The sequence below is a fragment of the Carassius gibelio genome, chromosome B3 (genome assembly GCF_023724105.1).
Source record: "Carassius gibelio isolate Cgi1373 ecotype wild population from Czech Republic chromosome B3, carGib1.2-hapl.c, whole genome shotgun sequence".
NCBI lineage: Eukaryota > Metazoa > Chordata > Actinopteri > Cypriniformes > Cyprinidae > Carassius > Carassius gibelio.
The window spans coordinates 43710591-43729170 of NC_068398.1; the positions used below are offsets into that span (position 1 = coordinate 43710591).

The window sequence follows — 18580 nt, forward strand, 5'->3', positions numbered from 1 at the left end:
TGTCACAAATATACGAAATGTTAAGCTTGAATCAGGAGCTTTACTTTCTGATATAACTGATCATTATCCAATAATATTATACTTTAATCTTGATTACAAATGTTTACCTTTATGTCAACCGGTAAAAATTAAAGTAGTAAATGATAAAACATTGCATCAACTTAAGGCAAGTCTGCAGGATAAAGCATGGAACACTGTTTATTGCTGCTGCGATCCTGACACTGCATATGATTCCCTGGTAAATGAAATAACAGATTCTATTCGCTGCTCCATTCCTATAAAAACGGTCACACATAGTAGGGCAGAGTACAAACCCTGGCTAACAAGGGCAATCTTTAACTCCATCAAACAAAAAAATAAACTCTACCAAACATATGTTAAAAAACCAAATATAGAGAATAAATCTAAATACAATGTTTATAAGAATAAACTGGTATATATAATCAGGAAAAGTAAATATAGTCACCATTCTGAACTTATCAAAACCTCGCAGGTAGACTCCAAGAAATCATGGAAAGTGCTTAATAATGTTTTGAATAGGGGCCATAAAGACACTGTGCTCCCAGACACAATTAATAAAACTGATCTTGCAAATGATTTTAATAATTACTTTGTATCAATAGGGGCTTATCTCTCAAAAAACATAACTCAACCACACAGTGTCTCTTACAAACAATATATGTCAGGCAACTATCCAAATTCCTTCTTCCTAAAGCCTATAGACGCCACTGAACTGCATAATATCATAATGGCTCTGAAGAGCTCAAATTCTGCTGGAGAAGATGAAATTAGCAGTAAAATCTTAAAAAGTAAATCATGTCTTGAAATGATTGAACCACTTACACACTGTATTAATCTCTCACTGCTTACAGGAACTGTTCCCAAAATGACAAAAATTGCTAAAATAATTCCGATTTTCAAATCTGGTGATAAAAATGACATAACAAATTATCGTCCCATATCCATCTTACCAACAAAATATTGGAAAGAGTGGTTTTTAATAGACTTATTAATTATCTTAATACACTGAACATACTCAACCCATCCCAGTATGGCTTTAGAAAAAAACACACCACCTGTATGGCAATCCTTGATCTTACTGAAAAGATCAATGATGCAATTGAAAAGGGGGAATATGGTATCGGTGTATTCTTAGACCTTTCAAAGGCCTTTGATACCATTGACTTCACCATACTACTGTACAAACTGCACCATTATGGAATTAGAGGCAAACCACTGAATTGGTTCAAGAGCTACTTACACCTGAGGCAAAAATATGTAACTATCCACGAACACACATCAGAAAACAAATACATTAAATATGGTGTTCCACAAGGATCCATATTAGGTCCTCTCCTCTTTATTATTTACATTAATGACCTGGAAAATTCCTCAAAGACTCTCCACAAAGTTATCTTTGCAGATGACACTAACTTGTTCCTATCACACAAAAATGAATTTGAACTTCAACAACTACTCAACAAAGAGCTTCAGAATGTGGATAACTGGTTCAAAGTAAGTAAACTATCCATAAACGTTAGTAAAACCAACTACATAATATTCTGTTCAAATAAAAAACAACTTAATTTCGAGGATTCAAATTTCAAGATCAAAATAAGGGAAGAGGAACTAAAAAGAGTGAAGACGACTAAATTCTTGGGTGTCTTTATAGATGATCACCTAAACTTTAAACACCATATTGAATATCTTGTCAAAAAGCTATCAAAATATGTTTGTCTGTTCCGACCAAAAATTTGAAAAACTCAAGCTTTATTTCTTCTTTTAAACAAAACCTCAAGAAACAATTACTAAACTTGTATACATCTTCCTGATGTACGTACTATTTCTCACTCTACATGTATGTCAGTATAAATTTTTCAAACTCAAGGTAAACTGTTAAACAAAATTGTATCTGTTAAATGGGATCTCCTTCCTTTTGTTGTATGAATGTGATGTATGAAATGTATTATATGTAGGCCACACATTTTTGTTAATTTAATTTTTTTTTCCCTGGCTTGTCATGGCCCCATATTATAAGCTTTAGATAGCTTCTTTGGGGACCAGTTCACATGCATGCTAATCTTAAGTGCATATGAATATATGTATGTGTAAATAAATGTTAAGATACCAGGAAGTTTTAGAGCACTTCATGCTTCCTGCTGCTGACCAACTTTATGGAGATGTAAATTTCATTTTCCAACAGGACTTGGCACCTGCACACAGTGCCTGGTTTAAGGACCATGGTATCCCTGTTCTTAATTGGCCAGCAAACTCGCCTGACCTTAATCCTATAGAAAATCTATGGGGTATTGTGAAGAGGAAGATGCGATATGCCAGACCTAAGAATGCAGAAGATCTGAAGGCCACTATCAGAGACACCTGGTCTCTCATAACACCTGAGCAGTGCCACAGACTGATCGACTCCATGCCACGCCGCATTGCTGCAGTCATTCAGACAAAAGGAGCCCCCAACTAGTCTTGAGTGCTGTACATGCTCATACTTTTCATGTTCATACTTTTCAGTTGGCTAGGATTCCTAAAAATCCTTTTCTTTGTATTGGTCTTAAGTTATATTCTAATTTTCTGACATACTGATTTTGGGATTTCACTTATAATCATCAACATTAAAAGAAACAAACATTTGAAATATATCAGTCTGTGTGTAATGAATGAATATAATTTAATATAAGTTTCACTTTTTGAATGGAATTAGTGAAATAAATATAATTATAATTTTATATAATCTATAATTGTTTAGATTAGATAAAATTAGATTAGATTCAACTTTATTGTCACTGCACATGTAAGGTACAAGGCAATGAAATGCAGTTAGCATCTAACCAGAAGTGCAATAAGCAGTAAGTACAGAATATACAAGGTCTACAATATGTACAATAACTATACAGATAAGTATTATGGACATAATTTACAGATTTTAAATACTATTAGCATGATATACAGATAGGTGTACTATGAACATACTATACAGATTATGTAAAAGTATATGTACACTATAGGCAGGACTATGAACATATGAACATAATTTACACTATTGTAATGGACAGTAAAGTGCATAGAAAATATTTCAGTGTGCAAATGGATTATTCAGTGTTCCTGGATGAACAGACAGTAGTGCAAGTAATAACAAGTTTACTGTTTTTTGCTTGTTGTAAATAAATAAATAATTCAGTCATATGTGGTGTTGAGGAGGGGGAGGAATCTGTGTGTGTGGTGTGGGGGGTATGGGGGGTGTCAGAGGGCAAAGTTCAACAAGGAGACAGCTTTGGGGGAAAAGCTGTTCCTGAAGCGCCTCCCGGAGGGCAGAAGGTTAAACAGTCCATGGTCAGGGTGAGAGGAGTCCTTGAGAATGTTGCGAGCTCATCGATGACAGCGTTTCCTCTGGATGTCCTCAAGAGCAGGAAGTGGTGTCCCTGTGATGCATTGGGCAGTTTTTACCACCCTCTGCAGTGCTTTGCGGTCAGCCACTGAGCAGTTTCCATATCAGACTGTGATGCAACTGGTGAGGATGCTCTCGATCACACACCGGTAAAGGTTCACCAGGATTGCTGAAGACAGCTGGTTCTTCTTTGGTGTCCTGAGGAAGAAGATGCCCTGGTGAGCCTTCTTGACCAGGCTGGAGGTGTTTGTGGTCCAGGACGTCGCGTTAATGTGGATAGGGTCATGCGTGCTTCCTTTCATCTTCCTAAAGTCCACAATGAGCTCCTTAGTCTTATTGGTGTTAAGGAGCAGGTTATTGTCAGCGCACCATGTGGCCAGGTGCTGTACCTCTTCCCTGTATGCAGTCTCATCGTTGTCTGTCTCCAAGTTTGTGGTCAGCTTGGAGGGAATGACGGTGTTATATGCTGAACTGAAGTCAACAAACAACACTCTAACATACGTGTTTTTATTGTCCAGATGTGTTAGTGCAGAGTGCAGCACAGTGCATACTGCATCCTCTGTGCTCCTATTTCTGCGGTAGGCAAATTGGTGTGGGTCCAGTGTGGGTGGGAGCCAGTCTCGAAGCACTTCATAATGATGGGTGTGAGTGCTACGGGGCGATAGTCATTCAGGCACATTGGGGAGGAGTGTTTCAGTACTGGCACAATGGATGTGGACTTTTTGGCACAGTTGCTTGGGTGAGGGGCAGGTTGAAAATGTCTGTGAAGACCCCTGCACATCCAGGAATGCCATCAGGGCCAGCAGCCTTGCGTGTGTTGATCTGGCTCAATGCAGTGTGGACATCTGTGGTAGTGAGTTTGTATTCACCTCCTGAATGTGTAATTTTGAAACTCACCTCCAAAGCTGAGTGTCTAATTTTGGTGGCCGTCTCCTTGCTTTCGCTCATCATTACTCGATGGCACGGCACATGGCTGCTTCAAGTGCTTGGCTCTCCAGTGTTTGTACTGTTTTTGCTCGTTTTTCCTGTTTTTGTTTAACAAACACGATCAGTTTCACTAGGGATGAACTGCTGAACATTCGGCAGAACACACCACAAGATGTTTTTCCGGATTTCATTTATTCAGACGTTTTACTGAACGTTGTTATCGGAGGAGCAGCGGCGCTGATCAAACGCTTCAGGACGCGCATATGGGGGAAGCGAGCGGGAGCGTGCGTCAGAATCAGGAAGCGCAGATTTTGAACGCCATTGCCTAGCATCCATCTGGCAAATCTCCGCTCTCTACCCAACAAAACGGACGAACTCCTTCTGCTTTCTCGGACAAATAAGGATTTCTCACACTCTGCTGCTCTTTGTTTCATGGAAACCTGGCTGGATGACGCAATAACGGACAGCGCGCTCCATCTGCCGGGCTTTCAGCTGTTTAGAGCGGATCGTGAGGCAGAATCAATGGGGAAATCGTGTGGTGGCGGGACATTGCTTTTACATTAATGAACGGTGGATGTAACTGTGTTAAAGGATGTGTGCTGTCCTGATCTATAAATGCAGTTTGTCAACTGCAAGCCGTTCTATTCAAAGCAGGAGTTTCACTCGTTCATTCTGGTGAGTGTCTACATTCCTCCGCAAGCGCACTTGAGCTCAGCTTTACAGAAACTCGCTGATCAGATAACAGAGACAGAACAACAACACCCAGGCTCTGTTTTAATCATTCTTGGGGACTTAAATAAAGCCAATCTCATCCACATACAGCATGTTACATGTCCCACCAGAAACAGTAATATATTGGATTACGGTTACACCACAATAAAGGATGCATATCACTCTGTTCTGGGAGCAGCTTTGGGACGTTCTGATCACTGTCTGGTTCATCTTATACCGACCTACAGGCAGAAACTAAAATCTGTTAAACCTGTAGTAAAGACTGTGAAGAGATGGACCAGCGAAACAGAGCAGGATTTACAATCTTGATTTGAACTCACTGATTGGAGTGTTTTTGAAGCTGCTGCCACCGATCTGGACGATCTCACAGAGACTGTAACATCCTATATTAGTTTTTTGTGAGGATATATGCATTCCTACCACGACTCAACTTCAGTGTGGAGAGGACTGAGAGCCATCACAAACTACAAGACACCATCCCCCTGCACTAAGGCTAATCAACGACTTGCTAACAACCTAAATGCGTTTTTTTGTAGATTTGAAACCCCCAACACCCATTCTGAACATCTCTCTACACATCCGTAACACCTCCTGCAAAAGAACAAAAGAAGAAAAGCACCAGGCCCAGATGGCGTTACACCAGCCTGTCTGAAAATCTGTGCTGACCAGCTGGCCCCCATCTTTTCACAGATCTTCAACAGATCCCTGGAGTTGTGTGAAGTGCCTTCCTGCTTCAAACGCTCCACCATAATCCCCATTCCAAAGAAACCCAAGATAACAGCACTTAACGACTACAGACCTGTGGCTCTAACGTCTGTCGTCATGAAGTCGTTTGAAAAACTGGTTCTTGCTTATCTGAAGGACATCACGTGACACTTACTGGACCCCCTGCAGTTTGCGTAACGAGCAAAAAGGTATGTGGATGATGCAGTAAACATGGGACTGCACTTCATCCTGCAACATCTGGACAAAACAGGGACTTATGTGAGGATCCTGTTTATGGAATTTAGGTTGGCTTTCAACACCATCATCCCAACATCCCAACAACCCTCCAGACCAAACTGACCCAGCTCTCTGTTCCTAGCTCTATCTGTCAGTGGATCACCAGCTTTCTGACAGATAGGCAACAGTTAGTGAGACTGGGGAGACTGGGGAAATTAAGGTCAAACAGCTGCTCCACCAACACTGGTGCCCCTCAGGGATCTGTTCTCTCCCCTCTGCTCTTCTCCCTGTACACCAACGACTGCACCTCTAAAAACCCCTCTGTCAAGCTCCTGAAGTTTGCAGATGACACTACAGTCATCAGCCTCATCCAGAACGGTGACGAGTCTGCTTACAGACAAGAGGTTGAGCAGCTGGCTGTTTAGTGCAGTCTTAACAACCTGGAGCTGAACACGCTTAAAACAGTGAAGATGATCGTGGACTTTAGGAGAAACCCCCCTGCACTCCCAAGTTACTTCATCTATGAACTTATGCCATCTGCCTCGGACAGTCTGATCATCTTTCTTTGTTTCTCACCCCTAAGTATTCACCCCTCATCAACCGTGTGAAGCCATCAGTGAGGACCATCAAAGTGTGGCCAACTGGAGCAGACCCTTTACTTCAGGACAGGTTTCAACACACTGACCGGAGTATGTTTGCTTCTCAGGCTGCCTGTGGCTTTCACACGGACATTGATATGTACACCTCCTCTGTACTGGATCACATCGACGCCAACATTGACAGTGTTACAACAGAAAAACTGATAACAACATACCCTAATCAAAAGCCATGGATGAACAAGGAGGTGCGACTTCTGCTGAAAGCCTGCAACACTGCCTTCAGGTCAGATGACGCTCAGGCCTACAATAAATCCAGGGCTAACCTGAAAAGGGGCATCAAAAAGGCCAAGTACTGCTACAAGCTGAAGGTAGAGGAACACTTTTCCAACTCTGACCCCGATGCATGTGGCAGGGCATCAAGATAATCACTGAGTACAAGTCAAGCAACTCCACACCAACGGTCATGGACATCTTCTTCATTTTATGCTCGCTTCAACAGCGACAGCAAGGAGAAGGCCACCAAAATTACACACTCCGCAGACCACCAACCACTCAATCTCACCTCACTGCATTGAGCCGGATCAATGCACGCAAGGCTGCTGGCCCAGATGGCATTCCTGGACGTGTGCTTAGGGCATGTGTAGCGCAGCTTGCAGGGGTCTTCACAGACATTTTCAACCTGTCCCTCACCCAAGCAACTGTGCCAACATGTTTTAATTCCAAATCAATTGTGCCAGTACCGAAACACTCCTCCCCAATGTGCCTGAATGACTATCGCCCCGTAGCACGCATACCCATTATTATGAAGTGCTTCGAGTGACTCGTCCTCGCACACCTCAAAGACTGCCTGACTTAAGTTCAGCATTTAACACTGTCATTCCCTCCAAGCTGACCACAAAACTTGGAGACCTGGACATTAACACCTCCCTCTGCAACTGGATTATGGACTTTTTGACCAACAGGCCTCAGCATGTTCAGTCAGGCCACACCCACTCCACCACAATCACACTTAACACTGGCGTACCACAGGGCTGTGTGCTGAGCCCATTCCTTCCCATACGGTAAAAAAATACATTTATTTTGGCCAAAATATATTTTAAATATATGCTAAATATATGTTGTAACTATGAAGTTCAATAAAATATATTTTTGAAATCGAAAATATATTTAATTTCAACTTTCATTTACCAAAATATATTTAAAAATGTATTTCAGGGTCAAGAAAATACATTTTCAACCTTACAGTAGAATGTGGATGGAGAGCAAAAGTATCCATTATTTAAAATTTAATTTAAAGGTAAAAAAATATTTAAGAGAATCCTAAAATGTTTTAATGTAAGTGCAAATACATTATAAAATGTCAACAATTTAGTTAATTAAAAAAAGAAGTATGATGACGTCATTAAGAAAAAAAAAAAAACCGTTGCCTGAGGCGCGAATTATGTGACTGCACCGAGGAGACGGGAAGAAACAAGTCGATTATGTTCGCGCTAATTAAGTGGGTGGAGGATGAAAAATTCTCAATTCTTCCAACTGCACATATTAGAGGATTTGATGAGGATGAATACTCAGCGGGTCTAGAAGAAAATGACGTTTACTTTGTCACCAAGGCGTCAAAGAGCCGAAAGGCGGGTGGCCGGTTTTTGAGGCCTCCATCATCAAGATAGCAGGTAACGTTACCTATTTTTATTATCCTATCCACCTTATTCCTGACGAGCATACTAAGTTTTGATTTATAGCAGGTAACTTACTTCCCGTTTTGGGGAACTTCCATTCCATGAGTATAATGTCCCCAGTTTTTAAAATAAACGTAACGTTATTGTTGCATTCATAGAGCTTTGACAAGACCCGTAAGACTTTTGTTCATCTTCGGAACACAAATTAAGATATTTTTGATTAAATCTGAGAGCTGTCTCACTCCTCCATAAGGGATTGAAACTTGCTGGCCCAGAATAGTTATAAAAGTCATCGTTAATATAGTCCAAGTGACTAACGTTACACTGTAAGTTATTCACTTGGACTATTTTAACGATGTCTTTAATATACTCTTATGTCATCCTTTATTATTCTGGATACTCTTATAACAAGACGTCAGTAAAATATTCATAAAAAATAATAATAATATAATAATAATAATAATAATAATAATAATAATAATAATAATAATATTATATATATATATATATATATATATATATATATATATATATATATAATTAAAATCATCAGGGCCGTGTTGTGACTTGATCAGCATTATTCTATCTCTTCAGAAAGGGAGAGAACGTTACAAATGAAACTTAAGGAGCTTGAAGAACAGCTACCCAAGCCAGACACTCTTAAGAGAAAGAGTAAACCTTCAATGACACTCCTAGAGGTCGCAGATGTGAGAGAGGAACCAGCAGCTAAGAAGAAGGTTAGTGTTTCCCATATGTGAATATATTTATATATGTTATATATAACATATTTATGAATACATATAAATGTACTTGTTTACAGTCAATGATGTGTGTTTAAGGGACAGCTCACAGACCTACCAAATGATCTAAAGTTGTGGAATGGAAGAAAAATTGAACATCTACAGCGTGTGATAAATCAGCTGAGAGTAGAGAACATGAATCTAAATAAAGAAAAGGAGAGGCTGAAAAATGAAATACTTAAAAGTAAGTACTGTAATATTACTATATATATTTAAAATTAAATACTTGATAGTAATCTGTACTATATATATATATATATATATATATATATATATATATATATATATATATATATATATATATATATATATATATGTGTGTGTTTAATTTTACGTTCACAGAAATCCCACCTCTCCTTCTGGCTACAGAGCACTTACTCCAGGAGGTTAGAATAATTGTTTACATAATGTAACAGTTATGCCTTAATTTATTTTACAATGCTCCACATTTCCTTGCCTTTTAAAACTTTTTAAGACCTTTGGAGTTTTTTGCTTGCTCTGTAGTAATATTTCTGCCTACTTATTTCAGCCCATGAAATCAAATGCAGATGCCCCTGACTTAAGATTTAAATCTAATTAAATAATTAGTTTGTCATTATCGTTATTGTTGTTGTTGGAGCAGTTTACAATAGCTTGTGGAATCTGTTGCAGATGTTCATGATGTCAAAGACTCCATCTCATGTTCCCCTCTCACCTGCTCCTAAAGTAAGTATTAGCTGCTTTTTATGTAATGTCTATGCCACATGCTATTATGTCACATATTAAGCACAACTATTGAAATAATGACTTTTCTAATAGATTTTTTTTACATTTATAATAAACCAAGAAATTAATTAAAATAATTGTAAAGAAATTACAACAGAACAAGTTGAAAAATTTTGTGGTATAATTATCCTGCTACAAGAGCCACAGTTACAACTTTAGATCAGTAGATAAACTTATATTGTAAACAATATTATATTGTCCAGTACTATTGCTAACATATCCATTTACCATATTCATTTTTAGCCTGTGGAATCAAATGCAGATGTCCTTGATGTAAGTTATGCATTTTAACTATTGTCTTTATTTTATTTTTTACATTCAAATATACTTGTCAAGTCAGGAACATTATTAATAGCATCCTAGTGATTTGAACATGACTGTGCTAGATAAACAATAGTTCACCTAAAATTGATATATCTCATAATTTACTCACCTTTGTGTTTACTCATGTTTGTGTGACTTTTTTCCTCAGCATATGTTCTGATGGAGATATGGTGACTATATGCATATATAGTCATTAACATAGTGTTTAAAGGGATAGTTCAGCCAAAAATTTAATTTCTGTCATTAATTTCTCACCCTCATGTTGTTCCAAACCCGTAAGACCTAAGTTCTTCTTCGGAACACAAATTAAGATATTTTAGATGAAATCTTAGAGATTTCTGACCCCACATAGATAGAAAAATCATTACCACTTTTCAAGGCCCAGACAAGTAGTAAAGACAATGTTAAAATATTCCATGTGACTCCAGTGGTTTGAGCATAAATTTTGTTCAAAAAAAAAAAAAAAGGAGTCTTTATTCAGTTCTTACAATTTATTCTCTTCCGTATCAGTCTCTGAAGCTGTTATTTTTTTATGCACAAAAAGTATTCTCGTCGCTTCATAACATTAAGGTTAAACCAGTGGAGTCACATGGACTATTTTAACAATGTATTTGGCCTTGAAAGTAGTTATGATGATGTATGATGTCTATGGAGGGGTCAGAAAGCTCTCGAATTTCATCAAAAATATCTTAATTTGTGTTCAGAAGATGATCGAAGAGCGAAAGTCTAACGGGTTTGGAACGACATGAGGGTGAGTAATTACTGACAGAAATTTCATGTTTGGGTGAACTACCCCTTTAACACATGCACAGAGCACTAGATGGAGTAATTGAATTAATCATGATCATGAAGTTGATTGCTTGTGTCAAGATTTATAGTAGAGGTGTATTTTGGAGGAATGCTTAGGTCTGTTCTCACCCAAAATCCACTAGATTGCTTCAGAAGACATTTATTAAACTACTGGAGTCCTACTGGAACTACTGGAAACTTACAATTAAGTTTTTTCTGTCTTTTTCAGAACATGTAAACTTTGTAACACTTGCGTACACCAAATATATATATATATATCCATACATATCTATATACCCGTCCCGTATATACCTCCATCAAAATATGAGTCACAAGTCTTACAAGGAGTAATGTTTTGATAGTTGTGCAACATTGTGATATTTGATACTTCTAAAAAAGATCTAAAAAATATTTTATGAGGCTCAGTGTTGTGTATTGTTTTTAATGAGTATTCTGCTTTACAGATGCCGAAGGCTGCATCCAATGCTTCTCTGTCTGCTAAAGTAAGTATTTTGTTTTTGCCTCGCCAAAATACATGGTGTAGTTACGAGTCATTGCTTTGTTAATTCTTAAAGGAACACTCCACCGTTTTTTGACCAAGTATGGTGACACAAAATTAAAACGTGGGGCTTTTCTAAGTGGATAAAAAGGACAACTATAATGTATGGCGGAATAGCACTGGGAGCATTTCGACTCAGCGCAAGTAATATCATCACTCCTGAAAATCTTCTCCCCCTCTCACTTCTGTCATCAGAACCAACGTGACTTTTTACTCCACCGAGTCGAAGTGCTCCCAGTGCTATTCGGCCATACATTATAGTTATCCTTTTTACCCGCTTAGAAAAGCGCCACGTTTTATTTTTTGTCACCATACTTGGTCGTGTAACTTGTGTAACTGTATTTAAATAGAGATACGTGGAGGTGTTTGGTTGCGTCTAACTTCATCTCTGTCTGGTCCCTAATGAATGAACTGGGCCAAGTTAAGTGCTATCAAAGTGTCTCCATGCGCCAGAGCGATTGAGACGAGAGAGGTGCGTATCAACTCGTCTTAGTTAAGGGAATAACAGAGTTTAAATATGAAAAAACGGTTGAGTGTTCCTTTAATAAAGTATGTAAAGGTTTGTAGGTAAGCTCTTCCTCCTTTCCTTAAGAGTTTACCAGCAACAGTCTGTCTGTAATAACATTGTTGACTTTCATTTTGTTTAATTTTTTTTTTTTTTTGTGTTCCAATGATGCTAATTATGTAAGTACTTTTTGCTGAGGATTTAGGTCTGTACATACAGATTTTTTATGCATTTCTGCAATGGGTGAAATGGCTAAATAAAAACTTAAACAAGTTTTAAAGATTTGATTTGAAAATAATGTATATTATAAATCTCTTTTTATGTGATCACAACCACAGGTTGAGGTAGCACATGGCACGGGCATAAAAATCCTCAAGCATCAATGGACTTCTGCCCTGCAGGCCCAAACAGCCACTTCAATGGTGCGTGTTCTTTTAATGGCCGCCTTCCCACTAGAAGTTCTGATCCACAGCAATTTGAAAGGTTAACAGTTTCAAGGCCAAGTCAAATTCTTAGATATTAATCTGAGTAGTCTAAAAAAGGCTAATTCTACATCTAACATACCCATACAAATATCTTTCAAACCCAGTTATTTTTCTTTACTTTCAATGTTGAGGTGAACAAAAATCTTTGGAAATCAATAACTGGTCAGAAGACAATTGTGCATGCCCTCTGTACCCTATTCAAATGTTTGTGTATCATGTATTGTCTTTTGTAGGGGGAAAGAGTAAAACTGATGGTAGTGCAGAGAGAAGACATGCCCTTGACAAGGAAACCATGGGAGCCATATTTGGTAAATCAAGACTTGCAGTGTGTGTGAAATGTTTGAGTAGATTTGTATTTGAATTTACTTTACAACCGTTAAAAAAGTACGTTCTATATGAATGAATTTCGGACATTGGTAAGTCACATGACAGTAACAACATGGTTGATTTAGTGGTGTCATCTATGCCGCTTCACTGCTTTCTCCATAGAATTTAATTGAAAACGCTGGCTCTGCGCCAGTGGACACCTGGCCGTCATTAACATAGGCAGTGGCAAAATATGCGGCAATGGAGGGACAGAAATCTCAAATGTTATCAAAATATCTTCAGTTATGTTTAGAAGATGAACGAGAGTCTTAACAGGGTTAGAACAACATGAGCATGAGTAATGACAGAATTTTCATTTTTGGGTGCATGAACTAACCCTAAAATATATCAGTAATTTTTTTTGTCTCTTACAGTGGCAGTCAAGAAGAGGTTTCCCAATGTGTCCAGAGGAGCTTTGGGTATTGCAGTGAATTCCAAGCTGGGGGAACTGAGACTGCTTGAAAAAAAAAGGAGCTAATTTTGTTATTGTTTTTTTGTTGCTGTTTTTTAATTTATAGCATGTTCCTTACTTGATTTTTATTCAGGGGTGTTATATGTACACATTTTAGACAGAAAATAAAGATTTTATTCAAATGTTACATTGTGAATGTATTTTCTTGGATTGAAATATATGCAGGGCAATATATATATATATGGCCAAAAATGTATTAGTAGAAAATATATTTATGTAAATATATTCTGAAATATATTTTTTTGCCATTTTTTTATATTTTTTAATATATTTTGAAATATATGTTAAAACATAAAAAAAATGGCCAAAAATGTATTTGTATAAAATATATTTATGTAAATATATCCTGAAATATATTTTAGGAAATATATTTTTTGGCCATTTTTTGTATATTTTCAAATATATTTGAAAATATATTTAAAAATATATTTTCTTACCGTATGGGTTTACTCCCTTTACACCCAAAACTGCAAGCCTGTGCATGGATCCAACTCCATCATTAAGTTTACAGATGACACCACAGTGATTGGCCTCATCACAGACAACGATGAGACTGCATACAGGGAAGAGGTACAGCACCTGGCCACATGGTGCGCTGACAATAACCTGCTCCTTAACACCAATAAGACTAAGGAGCTCATTGTGGACTTTAGGAAGATGAAAGGAAGCACGCATGACCCCATCCACATTAATGGGATGGTTGTTGAACGTCTCTCCAGCTTCAAGTTTCTGGGAACCACCATCTCAGAGGACCTGTCCTGGGCCACAAAAACCTCCAGCCTGGTCAAGAAGGCTCACCAGCACCTTTTCTTCCTCAGGACACTGAAGAAGAACCAGCTGTCTTCATCCATCCTGGTGAACTTCTACCGGTGTGCGATTGAGAGCATCCTAACCAGTTGCATCACAGTCTGGTATGGGAACTGCTCAGTTGCTGACCACAAGGCACTGCAGAGGGTGGTGAAAACTGCCCAACGCATCACAGGGACACCACTTCCTGCTCTTGAGGACATCCAGAGGAAACGCTGTCTACGACGAGCTCGCAGCATTCTCAAGGACTCCTCTCACCCTAACTACAGACTGCTTAACCTCCTGCTCTCCGTAAGGTGCTTCAGGAGCCTCCGGACAAGGGCCAGCAGATTCAAAAACAGCTTTTTCCCTTAAGCTGTCTCCTTGCTGTACTTTGGCCTCTGACAACCCCCATAGACCCCACACCACACACACAGATTCCTCCCCCTCTTCAACACCACATAAGACTGAATAATTTATTTATTTACAACAAGCAAAAAACAGTAAACTTGTTATTACTTGCACTACTGTCTGTTCATCCAGGAACACTGAATAATCCATTTGCACACTGAAATATTTCCTATGCACTTTACTGTCAATTGCTATAGTGTAAATTATGTTCATATGTTCATAGTCCTGCCTATAGTGTACATACACTTTTAAATAATCCATCTGTATAGTATGTTCATAGTACACCTATCTGTATATCATGCTAACAGTATTTAAAATCTGTAAATTATGTCCATAATACTTATCTGTATAGCTATTGTACATATTGTAGACCTTGTATATTCTGTACTTGCTGCTTATTGCACTTCTGGTTAGATGCTAACTACATTCCGTTGCCTTGTACCTTATATGTGCAGTGACAATTAAGTTGAATCTAATCTAATCTAATCTAACCTCTAGAGACATGCATATCATAACCCCTTTTAGATTTGAAATACCATTAGTGTTGTAGAAACCATGTCGCTCAGTCAGCAAAATCTGTTCATCACTCATGAGAGTTTGACTTTTTTTCAATTTTGACTCATTTTGCAGCAAGGGTTGGTCAGATTTCAGTATATAAAACTATTTATGGAACCATCAGTCCAATATGTCATAGTACTTTTGAATCTTTCTGCAAATGGGAAAGTGCCTGAAGAAGCTCTGCTATAAATTATGTAATTGGGCCCTGTTGTCTTTAAATAATTAACTTAATCGTAAAATTAAATCACACCGTAACTGCTGTACACTATAGTATTACTAACCGTAGTTTCTCCATCTTGCATTGTTTGTTCATCAATAGATCAATGAGGTTTTTCAATCCAAACTGCCCTAGTTGATTCCCACTGAGGTCCAGTTCCTTCAGGTGTGATGGGTTTGATTTCAGAGCCGGAGTCAGGATGAGACACTGTTTCTCTGTAATACTGCATTTAGACAGGCTGAAGGAAGAAAGAAAAAGAACAATTAATCAGATTTATGTTAAGATTTTTTTTATGTTCACATTAAGTAAAAAAGTGGTTATTTTAAGAACCTTTCAATGTTCTTTTAAGGAATGCAAAACGTTCTTCTATAGATTCACTATGAAAACCCTTCTCAGAACCTTAATTTTTGTAAGGGTGCAAGAAAGGAAAATAACTAGGAATTGAGAAAACGAGTTACTAGACAACAGGATTCAGAAGTCAGAAGGAACTTTATTGCCAAGTATGTTTGCACATACAGTAGGTGGACAAGCTAAATGGGCATTACTGCCGCGCATACCTGCGGCGTTAACTGTAATTCAGTCGCGTGTTAAGATCATTGACGAAACTAATTTTGGATTGCGAAATGAATGTAATTGTAAAATTATATAAAAGGAGGAAGTAAAACAACAATAACATCATGTTATTACATTGTAACATCTTTAAAAAATATTAAAACATTTACAGTGAGTTAATTTCAAAATGTAGGGTAGTCTTAGGCTTCAGTCTACTGATCAAAAATTAAAAGAAGACCTTTACACAGAGGATCATATTATGCATGCTATTGTTATTAAACAGTAAATAAATATAAGGCCTATATATATATATATATATATATATATATATATATATATATACATAAAAAGCTAAATGTTTTCATTTTCATTTCGGTTCATTCTTGGTTTAAAAAAAAATCTTCAGGTTCTATATGCAGAGGGAAATGAGAACGGTCCAGCATTTAGCAATAATTATTATTAACTCTTGTTATTAATCTTGATTTTTTCAAACTACTAACACTTTGCATTTTTGAATTATGCCTTATGTGTGAGCAAAAATTGAGTATTTTCTATTTCAACTTGTTTGATCGCGCTGGTGTCTCGCGTGCACATATGTGACCTGTCACGGAAACCAGTGACACAAGTCGGCAGCACAACTTTCGAGCAAAATGAGAAAGAAAAAGTTTTTTTCAAAATTGGTGATTTTCATTTTTTTGCAGAATCTGTTAGTTGATATCACAAAGAAGCCTCTCCGTGTTTGAGATAGCAGTATTGGTATATTTAAAAGCGTAAATTTTGAGGTTGAAATCAGCTTGTTTGTCGGAGAATTTAGCACGCAGTAGGGGCGTTTCATTGTCTGTCTGTATTTCCATACTGGATAAGCCGGCTTTTGTTTCTTTTGTTATTGTCCCCGCCCTCCGAGGGAAGCGTGGCTACTTAGTATGCAGCGCTCTGGCCGGCTCTAGCTGATATCAAAATTCAATGAAGACGTACGTCGCAAAGATGAACGCAGACGAGCTGGACCGTGGCCGTTACACTGAAAATGTTTCGAAGTACTTCTTCGATAAGCCGGATGCTTATAAACAAGCGTTCACTGATTCTGAAGACGATCTGATCGACGATGAAAGCGGCATAATAAGACTGTAATATCCCTAATCTACAACTGAGCGAAGATGATGATGAGGAAGAATGTATTGGACTGGCGTCAGACGAGTTGGACCGTAAGATATCAGAGGCTATATCGTTTCTTATGGGGTGAGTTTCCATAAACATCAAAGTTTTTCATTTTGTGTTCATTCTAAGAATACGTACACGTTATCTCATGTTTAGTCCATGTTTAGACCTTCCTATATCTACCTATTGTTATTAGCTAGCTCATCGGTTATCACAGAATCCTGTTAAAAAAAGTCCTAATGCTACACAATGAAATCAATTCACCAAGTTTTATGTAGAAAACCAGCAAATAACAAATAAAATTAGCATCAATATGTACTTTTTGTTTACATAAACATTAAAATAATAACATTAAAAATGATGGCCACATTTGAAAGATTAAAGATTTTTTATAAAAAGATAAAACTCACATATTTCAGCCTCTAAATCATTTTTATAAAAGTCAATTTTTTACAATGCACATTCTCCTTTATTATTAATAGTATGCGGTCCGATTTTTCCCGTTGTGTCTGTCGTTGCTATGCAGTTGGTATGGCATATCTAAATGAGATGCAAATGAGCCTGTAACGATACGAACTCCCTAATCATCCGGAAGGAGGAGGCGGGAACCGGCGCACAATCAAAAGACATTTTAATAATCATAAAATAAATACAAAACAGCGCACCAGCCCCTCACGGACGACTGGTGCGCATAAATAAAAAGTAAACACATAAAATAATGTCCCAGGCCTGGTCCTCTCTCGTCCTTCACGGTCGTCGCTCCAGTTTTATATCCTTCCATCTCCTACGTGGGACTCGATACTGGCGGTGGGGCGCAGGTGCAGCTTATCTTCAATCACTACACCTGGCCTCACTCCACGTTCCCACGCCTCTCGGCCCCGCCCCACTCGCCACAGAGCCCCATTGTCACTCGCAGCAGTGAGAACTGCAAATCTTCAGAGGCTATTTCCTGCTTTTTGAGCTTTTTTGAGTGCCTACCTTCAAATGGCCACAACTTCTCCAAATATTATCAGATTTCCATGTGTTACACATCGTTGGAAAGCTTGGAGACTACACTTTCAGAATCTGTGAATAACTCAAAATGCCCCAGAACCGACTTGTGTCCCTACTTTCCATGATTGGTCACATATTCACTGGAAACAGCAGTCGTTCACCAGACATTCAGCATTAGCAGCAGTCAACTTACTCCACATATTGTTCATTATGATTTTTTTCCATTGATACTGAAACACGCGTGAACTACAAAGCCTATTTTACCTCATGAATAATAGTTAAGCTTAAAATGGGCAACATCACGAATATGGAAACGGATTTCTCCGAGTGAGAGAATGAGAAAGCCCAACCTTATGCTTAGCTTTAGATTATTATTATTTTTTTTGTTTATAGCTTAGCCTATATTATTATATACTGCGATTATATTTATCCATTAGAATTATACATTTTTAATTCTTGTTTTGTTCTGATAAATTTGGTACATTTAAAGGATTTGTTGTAAAGTAAAGGGAACTAAATATATCCTTTTGGTACATTATAACATTATTAGGCCAGCAGTTATTATTTCTA

At 37.8% G+C, this 18580-nt stretch overlaps 1 protein-coding gene and 1 long non-coding RNA gene across 3 annotated transcripts in view; one reads left to right on the forward strand and one right to left on the reverse strand.

Moving 5' to 3' along the window:
- The window catches only part of LOC127953044 (NACHT, LRR and PYD domains-containing protein 3-like), a 120548-nt gene that overhangs the window by 16988 nt on the left and 84980 nt on the right, over positions 1-18580 (reverse strand). Inside the window, exon 15 of the mRNA XM_052551939.1 lies at positions 15375-15548. Within this exon, the coding sequence (XP_052407899.1) occupies positions 15375-15548 (174 nt within the window). The remainder of the gene's footprint in view (positions 1-15374; positions 15549-18580) is intronic.
- Positions 11735-13465, forward strand: LOC127952747 (uncharacterized). 2 transcript variants are annotated; one of them, XR_008153044.1, is made up of 3 exons: positions 11735-12498; positions 12734-12808; positions 12990-13465. It is a non-coding gene; the product is annotated as an uncharacterized LOC127952747 (long non-coding RNA). The 2 variants fall into 2 exon arrangements; XR_008153043.1 differs by having other exon boundaries at positions 13241-13465.